The sequence below is a fragment of the Aptenodytes forsteri genome, unplaced genomic scaffold (assembly GCF_000699145.1).
Source record: "Aptenodytes forsteri isolate BGI_AS27 unplaced genomic scaffold, ASM69914v1 Scaffold20, whole genome shotgun sequence".
NCBI classification, from domain to species: domain Eukaryota; kingdom Metazoa; phylum Chordata; class Aves; order Sphenisciformes; family Spheniscidae; genus Aptenodytes; species Aptenodytes forsteri.
Genome location: NW_008795523.1, coordinates 744414 through 759264, shown reverse-complemented (window position 1 = coordinate 759264; position 14851 = coordinate 744414). Strand labels below are relative to the sequence as shown.

General features: G+C 37.4%; 1 protein-coding gene across 5 annotated transcripts in view; it reads right to left on the bottom strand.

Annotated features, from left to right (window-relative positions):
• Window positions 1-14851, bottom strand: part of EPHA7 (EPH receptor A7) — a 182104-nt gene that overhangs the window by 13436 nt on the left and 153817 nt on the right. For 3 of the 5 annotated variants that reach the window (XM_009281919.1, XM_019472761.1, XM_009281920.2), the window contains exons 10-16: window positions 13698-13823; window positions 9266-9451; window positions 8638-8699; window positions 7431-7640; window positions 6213-6362; window positions 1906-2099; window positions 642-797 (exon numbers count right to left, since the gene is read on the bottom strand). In XM_009281919.1, coding sequence (XP_009280194.1) covers window positions 642-797; window positions 1906-2099; window positions 6213-6362; window positions 7431-7640; window positions 8638-8699; window positions 9266-9451; window positions 13698-13823 — 1084 coding nt within the window. The remainder of the gene's footprint in view (window positions 1-641; window positions 798-1905; window positions 2100-6212; window positions 6363-7430; window positions 7641-8637; window positions 8700-9265; window positions 9452-13697; window positions 13824-14851) is intronic. The other 2 variants (XM_009281921.2, XM_009281922.1) reach the window with 2 other exon arrangements.

Here is a 14851-nt window from a genome sequence, read left to right as displayed (position 1 = left end):
GCTGAGACCCCTAGTGATACCAGGCAGATAAGAGTAGGGTTGCAAACTTGAGAATATTGTTTAGAAACTTGTTTTAGAAAAACCCTGTCTCTGTAAGAGGAATTACATTTGGCAACCACCAGGACAAGAACGTTCTTTGCAGGTTGTCAAGAAGACCTGTTTAAGATGGCGGCACCAATACAGGCCATGCTTGCCTTCAGAAAATTATTGGCTTCTATAGACTTTTATCCTGATGCAAAGTCATTTCCTCCAGGACACAGACAGCCCCCAGCCAATTAGAAGAAAATTCCACATACTCCTAGTACATGTCTGGAAAAAGGTATCAATTAGGTAGTGGAGGCAAAGTGGTTCTTTTCCTATACATACATATTTTGAAATGGGCCACATTCTCCCTCAAATTCTAGCTCCTTGATGTTATTTCAATTGGTCTCAAAAGCAAGGAAAAAAGTGATGTCACACATAAGTAGCAGGGTATTTGCCCTTTCATGGGATGCTCTAGTACATCATCAGCTGCTAAACCGGCTGGCTTAACCCCAAGTACCATGTTTGTACTCAGGGTAAAGTTTTGGAGTTGAACATTGTGTATTATTTTACCTAGAAATTCCCTAAATGCAAGTTAAACATGTCCAGTACTAACTTACTCAATAGTCATCCTGGCAACTGATTCAAGAGAGTTGTAGCCTGCTGCTGTGAAATTATCCTTATATCTTTCCATCTTAATAGCTTGTAACCATTCTCCTACGGAGCAGAAAGTGGTAAAATCGGGAGTGTTCTGGTCCAGAAGAGGGCTAATTGGTCTACGGAGAAGGAAAAAGGAAAGTAAGTTGTTTCCAAAGAGAGTAAAACATCAGGGAGTATTTAGCAAGGTGAGAGTCAAATAAGTTTGGGGTATTAAAAATGTCAAGAGTAGAAAGTAATAGGCCTTTATACACAGTTTAGATTATTCTGCAAATAGTTCTCGACTACTCTGTAGCTCACAATATGTATTTCCTAAGCTTATTCACGTAAAAGATGAAAGGTTAGAGTGAGCAAAATCAGCCTAATGGACTATTACCAACAGAAAATCAACCTTATTTCCTAGCATGACAGCAGCTGCAACTAAAGTTGCTGAGTAAAATAAAGATGCTATTCTTTTAAGCATCTTAGAAAATATAGTAGTAGCTATTCCCATTATTCAATTGGATGGGACAAAACAAAGACAAGGAAAGAGCAGAGACACAAAGTAAGTTGCTTAAGGTCACACAGCAAATCAGTCAGTAGAAGAACCAGGAGCAGAACACAGGCCAGTTGATTCCCTAGTGCAGTGATCTAGCTAGCAGATCAAAAGATTATCATGATTAAATAATTCACCTGAAATTTATGAAGAAGCCATTAAAAGCTACACCATGAAACACAATGAGATGCAATCACTGAAAGGAGTTAAAGCCAGAAAATGAAAGATAAAAATCTAGAGTGTAGCAATGTCAAAGTACATTGGCCAAGCACGTGTATTATTAATTACTATTTCTACCGTGGCAGTTCTTAGGGCAAGGGATGCATCATATAAAACTACAGTAGATGATGATCCTTGCCCTCCAGACTTCATAGTTTTAAGAAACAAGGAAAACAAAGACTGCTAGTGGTGAGAGTGTGGAAAGAGTGACAAGCAGGCAGTAGTTTACTGAGAAGTGTATTAGTTCCATTATATTTACTTTATTTTGGTTATTTTTTAAGAAAGTTCTTTTTGGCTTTGTTCAGCATGGTGAAAAAGAAGGGCAAATGAGGGAAGGGAAGAACAGGAAACAGGAGGAAGGAGGAACTGAGACACACATGGAGTAAGTGTGAACTGGAACCAGCCACCAAGCAGAATATCCAGAACCCAGCCACGCGCACCATCATACAAACTCACACTGAAGCTTTTCTTACCTGCTACAGGTTCCCAGTGGGGTTTTCAAGCTGTTTGGGTTTCTAATCATTTTGTCCAGAATACCAACTATCTGCTCAAACTTCGGCCTTTCACCACGTTCCTTCTGCCAACAATCTAGCATCAGCTGGTGTAGTCCTGCTGGGCAATCCATGGGTGCTGGCAAACGATAGCCTTCTTCGATTGCTTTTATAACCTAGCAGCCAACATATTTAATCATTTTTCATCAAGGGTTATTTAAGAAATATATATTGCTACCCAGTTCAAGAAATAAAAGAAGAAGAAAAAAAAAATCAATAAACTAAAGTTTGCCATCAGTATTGCAAAAATATGAGTCTGTTGTTTTGACACTAGCCTTCATGTTTTCAAATAATTTCCCCAACTTCATCTTTGGGCTTATTAAGCATATTGCTCTATATGTGCAGAACATAGCTATATTACCTAGTCAAGTGAGCAGCAAGGAACAACAATTAAATTCACCAAGGGAGCAACAGATAGATTGATAAATGGAGTTATTTCAGAAAGCATTATTACTTGCTGCAAGGCTTTTATGAAAGAGTGTGTGGTAGAAGCAACTGACTTGTAAATGGATAGGGATCTGTGCATGCACATATAAAATACAAAAAGCCTGAAGAGCTTATAAAATGATCCAAGAAAAATGTTTAGCAGACAGAAATTGTTAGGGGAAAAACTTATATTCTATGTCTAGCCATGTTATATTAATGATAAAGTAGCAGAAATGTGCCACGTGAGAGGAAGACCTGGCTGAATGGTATTTTAATATATCACCTAAACAGAAAGTTAGATTTAATAAGAGATGCTGCTAGATGATGATATGATCAAAGGAGAGCATAAATGTCTGAAGCAAGAATTATACCCACCCGTTGACTTCCTTAGCCAAGTCCATTTGGATTTAAGTAAAAAATAAAAATGGGTAAAATAAAATCACAGGAAACTGCTGTAAAGCTTGAGGGCAGGATAAGAAAGCACATCAGGAAGCAAGGCAGATAAGAAAGGCTTGTGAAAAAGGGCTGAAACACCGTTCATAGGGGATTTCAAGTATACTGACATTGACTGACATAGCAGTATTAGAATTGCTAAGGGTGCTTGTTCCTGAAGGGTAGTGCATAGGACTGTCTTCTCCCTCGGTTTGTACAGAAAGCAAGATCAGAAGCTGTTCCAGGTGTAGCCCTAGGAAGTAGATCTGGTACAATAAATAAAGTTGGTGAATATCCACAGTTTAGTGAAAATAATAACCCAGATAGAAAATATTCCATAGGTTGTATGAAACAATGCAAAAGCAGTGGACTGCAAAGTAGACAGAACTTCAAAGAATACAAAATGACCTTCAAAAAGCTGGCTGAAATCCATGATTGTATCAAAACCTTCTGCAGAAAAGAAGTTTTGTGAAAAGAGGAGGCATAGCCCAGTGGCAGGGTACTTAATGCAGGTTTGTGTCACAGAATGTCCTTCTAACCTCAGGGAAGTTGCCTCATCTCCCTGGGCCACAGTTTTCTATCTGTACATTTAGAATGACAGTACTGCCCTACAACTCAAAAATGACTGAGAAATATTCAATTCCTGCAGTAACATCCACACCTTGAAGAATGAATGCGGTGACCTTTTAGAGACAGTGAAGTTATCTGTCAGAGAGTGAGAGGAGAGAGGATTTCTGCAGAAGTATTAATAGGAAAAACAAAAGAACAGCTCCTTACACTTAGAAGTAGCAGTGGAATAGAAGTGAAAAATAAGCTACAGTGTATATAGGACAACTGGTGTGTTATGAAAAGTAATGCAGAAATTTCTGACCTTCTAAAAGGTAAAAGTTATTAAACCCTTTGTGCATACTACATATGATTTACTACAAATGAAGCAGTTGCTTAAGAGGTCAGAACAGAGAGACAATCAATGAGGAATGAAAAAGTAGATAACACCAACAGCAATACAACCTCCAAAATATCTAAGACTCTTAGAACTTGTAAACCATCTAGATGAGACTATATCCAAGACTGTAACGGATAGTGAAAACATGAATGAAAGGATCATGAACAGGACTTTTCCACGTTCACTACGATCTGCAGGGAAACCTGAAGAGAGGTGGGAATCAAGATGATGATGTTATTTTTAAAAGGCTTTGGGGATACTGCAGAACCAGCTTCTTTGATGTGTATTCTGAGCAAGAAGGATGAAACTGGGAAATATAAAATACTGAGTTAGCTAGAGATGGATGGAATTGCTGGGAATATCCAAAACATTGAAAAAACATTCTAAAATATTGATAAGTAAAGTTTCTTTTTTTCAAAAAAAAAAAGGTTACGCAAAACTCGGGCACTTTGAAGGGTACTACAAGCGTCTACTCTGCTAAGAAAGGTGGGGGTGGGCTTCCAAAAATCAGTACTCAGAGATAATGAAATAGGTGCAGGAAATTATTTTTTTTAAATAAGCAAAGCAAGAAAGAGAACACAGCTGGAGTCCTTAGTAATAGAATTGATTTATATTATTTACACTTTCCACAATTTGTTTTTCAAATACTGCTTTTGCTGCAAAAAGAGAAAAAGGGAATACTGTTAAGAGTCAAGTATGCTTTTAGCATAATCAGGCTATCTGAGGATGTAAAGTAGACTAGAAGGGGGCCAGGTCTGTTCACTGTATATACTGGTTGCCAACAAAGAAGTATTAAATACAGGTAACTGGACAATGGTAACAACACAAATTCGCATCCTCCATCAATCTAAAATAATGAGTTAAAGGAAGAGGGGCAGATTTAAAGAAAGGCCATCTAAAGATCCAAAGTCAGGGAGACGTATTTTTTAGGAGATCTGATCTGGTCTATGACTACACCCACATCCACTTTTAGGCAAAATTATACACTTAAGATATATAAACTGCCTGAGTGTATATACAAAATTAGAAGAGACACATTTAGCATTTTTTATTCCAGTTAAATACTCCCATTGGTAACTGTGAAGGAGAATAAATAACTAACCATAAGATGATTCTAAATTTTTGCATCATAGATTTATCTATGGGATTGGTAGGATGTGTATATGTTTTGGGAGTTATGTTTCAGAACACACTTGAAGATCACAGCATACAAGAATATTTGAAACTATTTTACCAAGCAATTGATGCATCTTTATCTATGTGCTCTTGAAGAGTATTATGTAAGATGCTAAAAAGAGATGAAACTGCAAGAAGTGGTAATTAGCTGTTTTATGAAAAAGGTTCATTCATGCACTTTACTTGCAGTTTTCACCAGAGGGAATACTTTTCAAAATCCAACAAGAAGCATGATGATACTAAAATTTCTCCCCTATATAAAAGTTTTTCCTTATTGTTCCAGGAAAGATAGGTAAGGTTTGCCTTTAAGGCATCTTATATTCCTGTCAGACTTCTTTTATGTTTGAATCTAGTACAGAAGGAAGGTGTCAAAAGAAATGAAACTCTACTGGGTGTCTAGGGAATGTAAATATTTCTCTTTCTCTACCCCAAGGACTTGTTTGCCCATATTTTGACAGTCCATGAAATCTTTGACACTGAGACCTGTCAAATATTAACAACTTTGCACTGTGCCAAACTGACTCATCATTTATACTTTTATCTTTTTTTTTTCAACTTTGGTGTCAATCATTCAATCAAAAAATAAAATAATAATTAAAAAACCACTCAAGCCCCTGACCTGAAGAACTTTAAATGAGACTCTTTCTGACACCTTTCTCACCTGCACGGCTTTTTCCTGTGTACTTTCTATATTAATAGATACTTTTGTCAGAAATCAAGTTTAACACCCATCTGTTCTGTTACTGCTGACTTGTTGCTCTGGGTCATATTTTATGCAAACAAGGGTATTGTTAAATCTGCATAATTAACTTGAAAAAGCCAAAGTAGGCCATTAACTGCTACTCAGATTTTTAAAAACTTTTTTCAACTGATTGATCATTGCTCTGAGTTCTGAAACCTCAGAATTATTTTTTATTGGAAAAAAATTAATTCCTTCTATGCTTAAGTCTAATAAAGTGAAGAGCAGTGAAGAGCACATATTTGTATTTTTGATGTTCTAATTTTACTTCATACTTGGGACAGAGACCTACAACATCCACATGGCAGAAGAATGACTTAGAGATTTAGGTAAAGAGTAAAAGCTCTGTAACTTTTTCATTTTGTGAGAACCCTACAGTATTTTGATAAATCTTCTTTCTAAACCAACATTTTATGTATGTATAGTGAAACACATATGTATGTGTTTACAATATGTAATTTTTGTTTTTCTAACACACACACACACACTCACAGACAAAGTATAACCTACATCTTGATTTGACATGTCCCAGTAAGGCCGTTCTCCATAAGACATTACTTCCCACATAACTATTCCATAACTCCACACATCACTGGCTGATGTAAATTTGCGGTACTGTATGGCCTCTGGAGCTGTCCATCTCACTGGAATTTTTCCACCCTGTGAAAAAAAAGAAAAGAAGGAAGTTTTCTTTTTCTCCACAAAATTTCCATATCATCTTCTGTACAGTGTATTTATAATTATTTCCATCAACATCAAAAGCAGCACTTATATCATCTAGTGTAGTTGGCCAACTGCAGAATTTTCAAAGGAGTCTAAGGAAGTTTAGGCTCTTAAAACACTTGGACCATAGAAACTTAGATACCTGTCTAATCTAAGTTGGATGCATTTCTCTGGAAGTGCTTATCTCTCCATTGATTTTAAGGGGCTGCTTAGATGTCTGATTTACACTAGTCATTTAACTCCTGGCTGGTGGAAGCAAGGTGAGGGGAATCTCATCCTGTGCATATAAATCCCATTGACTTGTCATGTGGCTCTTCTGAAATCTCGGTCTGACATTTTTAAACCAGGATCCCACTTAAAGCACAGCAGCCAGAGTGACAGCCGTGAACGCTGGTGCTGTTTCCCGGATCCCTGCGCCTGTCAGAGCAGATTCCAGGGGCCCCTCCTTCCCTCAGCATGAGAAAATAGGTACAGCGAGGCCCCATGGGTGGGAAAGTGGAGCTGGCTCAACAAAAGAATAAAGAGCATAGTGTGCCTGGTGAATGCTTATTTAAGAAAAGCGTCCCACCCAAAAGCAAGGGAAAATGCAGGAGTTAAGCTTTGTCACAGTGTAGCCTCAAGCTAGTCAACTTCTTGGTGAGATAAAATCTAGTCTGAAAAATAGTAATAGCCTACAAATATTTTAATTGACTTATAGTAAATGAGATGATTAAAATTTTTATGAGTAAAACTTCTGTATTTGTTCAAACAGAAAATCATGAGGAAGGGAATAATGAAGATACTGTGCAAAATTTTTAGAACTTTACCAAATAAAGTATTTTTGTATGTTCTTACAAAAATATCAATCCCTAATTAGAGCCAGATTTCTGCAGAGACTCTTTTCCTTTTGACTGGTTAACATTTCTCAAGCAATTAATGTATTTCTCTTATCTATACTCTCTAGAAGATATGCTTCTTCTTAATAACCACATCTCAAAACTACTAAAACCCATCAATTGCTCTTACGGTAGTAGTGTAGACGGCCTCTGGATCATCTTCTATAACTCTGGAAAGGCCAAAGTCTGACACTTTACAAACAAGGTTGCTGTTGACAAGAATATTGCGTGCTGCAAGGTCCCTGTGTACATATCCCATATCGGCCAAATATCTCATTCCAGCAGCAATTCCTCTCAACATTCCCACTAGCTGAATGACTGTAAATTGCCCATCGTGTTTCTGGAGGGAAGAAAGGAGTAGCAATTCTTGTTAGTATAGCTGAGAAGAGAAATAAGAATTAGGTTTACAACTTTAGCTTTCTGCTTACTTACTACTTCTGTAGCAATTCATACTGGGGCAAAGAAACTCACTTCAAACACAAGTTTTATTTTCTTCAGAGATAAAGCAGTACATCCAGTTAAGAAATGTGTGAGTAGTTAATGTACTAGAAGTAACAAAACTTGATAATCACTATAAATTTCTGCCTAAGTCATGGCAAGTCTTTTCTGAGAGATTACCTGATGCACAGCTCTTTATAGTTTGCCTCTGTGCCCTTCATCTCTCAGCATAATTATTTGTATCAAGAAAATAAGAACTATCTCCTTTTGGAACCCTAGCTACTGATAATTTTATTCATAGCTTGGAGTTTATCAAACAAACTTTGGAGTTTATCAAATCTTTCTCTTCTCTATAGAGTGTTTATACATCATTTCACACTGTCTTGTACACCTGGTAAGGAGTCAGAACTGGCCAGTTCAGAACACACACTCAAAAAATGCTAAATTGTTGTGAACTTGCATTTCTTTTTTTAAACACGACCATAGTTCACTTAGGGATTCTTATATGCTGATTTCCACCATGCTGACACAATAAAATTCTGCTCCCAAAAGGCAGAAGATTGGGCTTCAGGTATCAGTGGTTTTAACTTCAGCTGGTGGCAATAATAAAACCCACCATGTCTATGCCACATTAAATCACTTAAATTCCTAGAATGTTCCCATGTGATCCTGTCTGATCCCCTCATTTCTGATGTGGTTTTGCTGAAATAATGTAGAGAACTGCTATTATTTGTCAAGCTCCATTTCAGCCTGAAAAACATGTTAATTATATGAATTTCATGTAGGTATACATATATATATGCACATATATAAAACCATATTTTTAAAAGTGACAATATATGATATAATACATATGTCACTTAAAATACGTTTATATATATTTTCATTTTGGTACTCACCCTAAGAAATGCATCTAAGGCCCCATTCTCCATGTATTCTATTACAATCATGACTGGTTTCCCTGAAAGAAAAGAAGACAGATTTTGTTTGAGAAACTGTAACACAAATGGAGTACCTTTTTTTGATAAAACACATGTTATTCCTTTGAAGGACTGAATCATTGAGACAACGAACATTTCTGAGGCCTCCAGCACTGTTACTGAGCTCTAACAAGTTCTTAAATGTCTGCATGGAACATGGTCATGATTCACAAAAGTAAACCATACAATTCAAAATGTCAGTGTGTTCTCCTAACTCCTGCTGCGTGAACAGGACTCTGGAATAAAGACACTTCAGATAATATGAAAGGACATAAGAAACCTTATCTCTCTGCATGGTCTTTGAGGCTAAATGAAACTAGAAAAATAATATATTTCAAAGTACTTCATCTTTTAATCATGCGTGCATCTTAATTTTTTTCCTTAGGTTGTAGCATAAAGTAAATACTGTTTTAGTTAGTTACGCATCAGGAGAAAATCCATTAGGAGTGTGCAGCCTGTTTATAATTTGAATCTTTGACCATGAATAAGCTAAAGTAATTTCTGCCATTATGTTGTTATTTGACTGACAGAAGGAGCCGCTGCTTACCTCTGGTAACGACTCCTTCTAGGTGAACAACGTTGGGGTGGTCAAACTGTCCCATGATGCTTGCTTCACACAGGAAATCTCTCCTTTGCTTTTCAGTGTAGCCAACTTTCAGAGTTTTTATGGCTACTGCAACATCTCTCTTGCCAGGAAGCTTTAGACGCCCACTGCACACTTCACCAAACTCTCCTAAAATGAAGTAGATCGATGCTGAATTACTCTGAATATAATATGAATATTATTTTCAGGCCTTGATTCAACTAGCTGCCTAAGTGTGTGTTTAAATTTAACATGTGAATGTTCATATTTGAAATGGATTGCTTAGGAACACAAAGACAGACACGTGCTTTAAATGAATTGCTGACTAAGTACCTTACGGAGTAAACACTTCATGTTAAGCCAATCTACAGGACTGTTATTTGAATCTTTTAAAAGACTTGTTAGTAATTTGTAACATTTTTTCAAAAATAGGAAGTAAAAATGAAGTAGCTTTTCAAAAGAAAATACTATTACAGAAATAGTAATACTATCTCTAAGTGAAAATGTCATTCTGTTCTACATCGTTTTCTTGCTATCTTTAGATCCAATGGGGTTTTTTCTTTCAAAAGGCAGCTCTTTCAGAGCTGCTTTTAATTTAACATCGTTATGGTGTTAAATGAAGCACTACATTATTACCTTCAAGCAGGATAATTTACTTTGCAGATTATGAAATGAAAGGTGTGACTTATAATAATTTTGTTACATTAAACAAACACAAGCAAATGCTGGAAGTTTGTAAAAGGCTTCTAAACTAACAGACAATTGGAACTTGAAGAAGCATGTTAAAAAAATGGCCAGCCAGCCAGCAAGAATACCAAAAAAAAGCCTCAACAACCATAATTTGGGAGAGAAGTTATTGGAGTCCATCGGACAGGAAAGAGGATGGAAGCATGCGAGATGTGGAGCTGAATGGCAAAACAACTACCTCACTATTATTGAGATTGTGAAAGATTTAAGGATTGTCCCTTGCCTCACAGCCGTGTCAGCAGAGAAAGAGAGACCCCCCATTCTGTCGCCAGGAAGAAAAATATCTTGGGATATAGAGGAGAAAAGGGTAGTAACACATCTTATACGGAATAAAGGGGAACATCTCTTTAAAAAGAGAAAGATTCATCACAAAAATATTTAATAATCTGGTACTTTGCAAATTTATCTGGAGTATGGGAGATACAGATCCAAGTCCCTCCTCCAAATCAAATCAAGTCTGAAATTTATCTCCTGCATACCTGTGGAGTGCCTTAACATTAAGCTATTGAGTATACACAAGTATGCAGACACACCTACATCCAAGACTTGTTTTAAGGTGAGTGCTGAAAAAAATGATTGAATTAGGAAAGACTAACACAGAGAGTTTGATTAGAGAATCCCTTTGGGACATAGGCTGAGGTCCCGAGAAACCTGGTGGGATCAGGACTTAAGGGCACATCCACACTGGCAAGGAGTCTGGCTGGCAGTGGAGAGAGAAGTATGCTTGGAAATGGGGCTGAATGCCTGAAGAGGCGAAAGTTGAAGTGTCCTAATGGATGAGTTCTGAGAAATCTTGTTTAGGACACTGTCACCATTCCAACGCTACTGTTCTCCTGTCACCCCCAACAGCAGAGCTTAGAGAAGGAAAAAGGCAGTGCTTGGGCTTCAGCTTCACTGTTCTCCAGCCAGAAGGGTAGAACTTTGGCCGGAACTTAGTATTTCCTACTGACTTGTTTGGAGAAATCTCCACTCAGCATGGCTGGTTTTATGAATCTCATAGGAGATGACTGCATACAGAATCAAGTTCCTCTCCCACCCGTTCTACCCTAGCTGAATTAAGGTTAGCTCCAATCAGCTCCATATACCTCTGTTAACACCATGCTGTACCTGAGCTAATTGGCCAGACAGAGTATAACTGTTCCTGCCTGCACAGGTGAGGTATTAGCCTCAACCATCCTTGGGCACTGGAGTTGTGGTCTGAATATCCATCCCATAGCCATGAATACCATGAGGCATAGCTGTTACATACGTAACAACTAGCTGCTCATGCTCTTATCTCAGTGCCTTAACCTCCCTCCTGCACTTAATTAGCAATATGGATGACTACTAATGAATTCACCACTTACCTCACTCACAGCTCCTAGCCACATGAACTTACTAAAGGATAACAATTTTCTCTAGCAGTACCTTCCAAAATTGTTTTTGTTCCACACCGAAAACAAGATGTGAGTATAAATGCGTGTGTGTATGTGATACTTCAGAGCCAGGTAATTAGGATACTTGGCATGGGAGACACTAAGGCTTAACTCCTTTGCAGCTCTCTGTGATCTGATTTTGACTGATTTCCAAAAGCAGATCACTCACGCTTGGCCAAACCAGAAACTTGAGCTTGTATGTTATGCATTTCAGGCCAGGATGCTAGCCAATGAACTGCTTTTATTCTCAAGAAAATAGTGTATTCAGCTGAAATGATGCCCAAAAAGGATCCAGAAAATATGACAAGAGTGGGAATACTGCACAGCCGCACAGCCACCAGCTCAACATGTCAACAAGGAAGAGGCTGAAACAAAGGATGTGTGGCACAAACAAGGACTCAGCATAGTGGACACCATATTCTGTATCTGACAGGTGGCCACAGCAGGGTGGTAATGAAAACGTTGGCAAGGAAAGCACATACCCCTCATGCAAATTGAGCCCAAGCATACTTGCACCCTGTTTGTCTGAGAGAGACATGGCACTACTCAATAGTTGACGTGGCCAGCATTGCTGATGCATATTGAGACTACTAAGTGGCTTTCCTGGTGCTGTCACTAGTAGAAATTCTATATTCTTCTTAGATGTATGAGTTTCAGCTGCTTCTTCAGGTCTTTAACATTTTATTGTTCCTGAACTGCATTTCATTTCACTCCTATTTGCTATCTACATCAACAGGTTAAAGCCATAGCTAAACCACATACACAATATGCTTTCACCATAGCACTTCTAATTAACTTTCTTCAGAATGACTACTAACACACATTAGGTTTTTTGCTATCAGTTATACTCATTAAAATCAAGAATAAATTCATCTGCAGTCAACAAAATTAACATTCTGGAACTACTTTGTCATAACAGTGAAAATATGTTTTAAACTGTATACTCTTTGCAACTGAAGCATTTTCAGCATTTTGCTCAGAAAGCATCGGCAAAGTCCAACTGAATATATCTTTGTGCTCTGAACTGTTGCGATGCTGATTGATAGTTTTTTAACTCAAAGCAAAAGATAAAGCTCAGTAATTTTTCTATGCTAATCTTGAATTTAAATCTTGTATATTGTGTATTTATTAGAAGAAATGCTGCCATTCTAGCATCACAAAAATTACTAGTTAGCAAGGGCTGGATTCTTATGCTCTTACTCATCTGAAGGAATAATTTGCTCAGCAGTGGTGTTAATTTCAACAGTACTACTCCTTGATTAAGACATGATTCAACATGAATGAGATTACTTTAAAGGGGCATTGTGAATTCTAAATGTAAAGATTTTTTTACAGGTAAACCAGCTTATTTTAGAGATATTTGTTCTTCTCTTTTTAAATAATACCACAGTGCACGCCAAACTACAGGGTGATTGTAAAAGTATTCTACTAATACTTTTATAAAACAACAGGAAAGCAAAAGAACATTTCCTCCAGGAATCCAAAGTATTGGATATTTTTCTTACCCATGGAAACTTAATTTCACTACATGAAGTAGTGCAATAAAAATGTCACATATCTTATTAATGCAAACAAATGAAACTGACTCTTTAGAGCATGAACACCATGGCTTAAGTAGGTGGTAGACAGTTCAAGAGGAAGAAAAGCAATGTAATGCTGGTGCAATTACAATCAGTCATGAGAAGTTAAACAATAACTTTTTGTATTCATAAAATATCAAAAAGAAAAATGGTAGAACAAAAAACAGCCTTAGGGAAGATTTTGTCATACAGAAACAAGACCTTCCTAGTCTCTATTTAAGATTTTGTGCTGCAGCCAGTTTTCCTTACTCACATGAACAAAAATTCAGAGGTCAAAAAGCCCTCTTGCAGAAGGAAAGTGAGCAGAATTTGCACTTATGCCTAACGCCTTTACTCTGACAGTAAATAATAGGCAGCAAAACAGCCCCCCTCCCCCAATCACATTTTTAACAGCAGATACAGAATTAGAAACCCACAAGCTTTCAATGTCAAGCAAGACTCTTCATTTACTTATTTATTTGGTTTTTGTTGTTTTTTTCCCCCATTTGTTTTTACATTTTAGAAGCAAGTGCAGTGTCATTGCTCTTAAGCACTCTGGCAAATGCAAAAAGTTCTTCTATACTTGAGGTATAATTATTTGCCTGTCATTATGATGTATGAGTTTCGATCCTGGCTAAATGGAACAGTTGAATCAGGAAGCCATGGCAGCCTTACCTGCACCAATCACACGCTCAATTTTAATACAAGAGGCATCTAGCTCCTTGGCGAATTGATGGACAGCTCTATTTGGGTCCTCGTAGGTTTCAGGGTCAATGTAGGTTTTGGTGCCTGGAAATTTAACTGTAATGATGTAAGAAAGCATGACTGTGATGAAGCAAAAGCACTTATTGTGCAGTCAGCCCAGGAATTTCGCTATGCAGAGAGGTCCTTGGAAGAATGAACCTGCTTCCACACTGCCTGAGTCAGAGTTGCTCTGAGAGGCAACCTTAGTTTTAGGCATCATCTGCAAGCATGCTGATACAAGTACACAATCCCATCCCTAAAAATGACTAACATTAGCATCTGCACCTCCACCTTGAAGTGAAAGAAGTAATAAATATTAAATAGTGCTCAATGGAATAAAATGCAAGGGTTGAGTGGGAACAAAAATAAAGCAGGGGAAGGGGTGTAAGAGCAGCAGAGGAGGTGAATCTTCATTTTCCATGTAAGGACAGCTTATCTTCTTTTCCCAGCTTGCATAAACAGCATTTCTTTATGTTATCTCTGTCTTCTAGTGGGATTTGAAAGGCTCTCCCACCTACTTCAATTTGCTTAAACTATTGAATATATTATTATTTACAGACTGTGGCAATAGCCAAGCTAAACTATTCACGGCACTTGGAATTTATATCCTTAGGTATGTTTCTTGCACTAGAATATGAACATGAGAAACACTTGTAGTCAACTTGTAAAGGCACAGGAAGGGAAAGTGGGCTCTGTGGCACGATTATTCCCTTTCTTAAGCACCTAAATGAATGATATGCAGCAACTTGGTTTCTGCTCCCTCTTTCTCCAGTATAGCACTTAGTGCAACTCAGGCAGTGTAGCGCTCTGGCCAGCATGTAGTTTTTTCCCTTAGTTTGCTGCTGATCAAGGAAAATTATTATTTGCCCTTCTGGTGAAAGTAGAGCCTTCTGGTGAAAGTAGAGCAACCCTGGAAATCTATTAACAAAGCATATTTATGAAATAAATTTGGCTCACAAGGATTACAGTCCTGAGCTTTAATTAAATCAGTGAATTAAAACTCATTATGAAAATGCAAGAATGTTTCTCTGCTAATTGATATACTGATATACAAGAATAGGATCAAAAGTCAATACAAAACATAA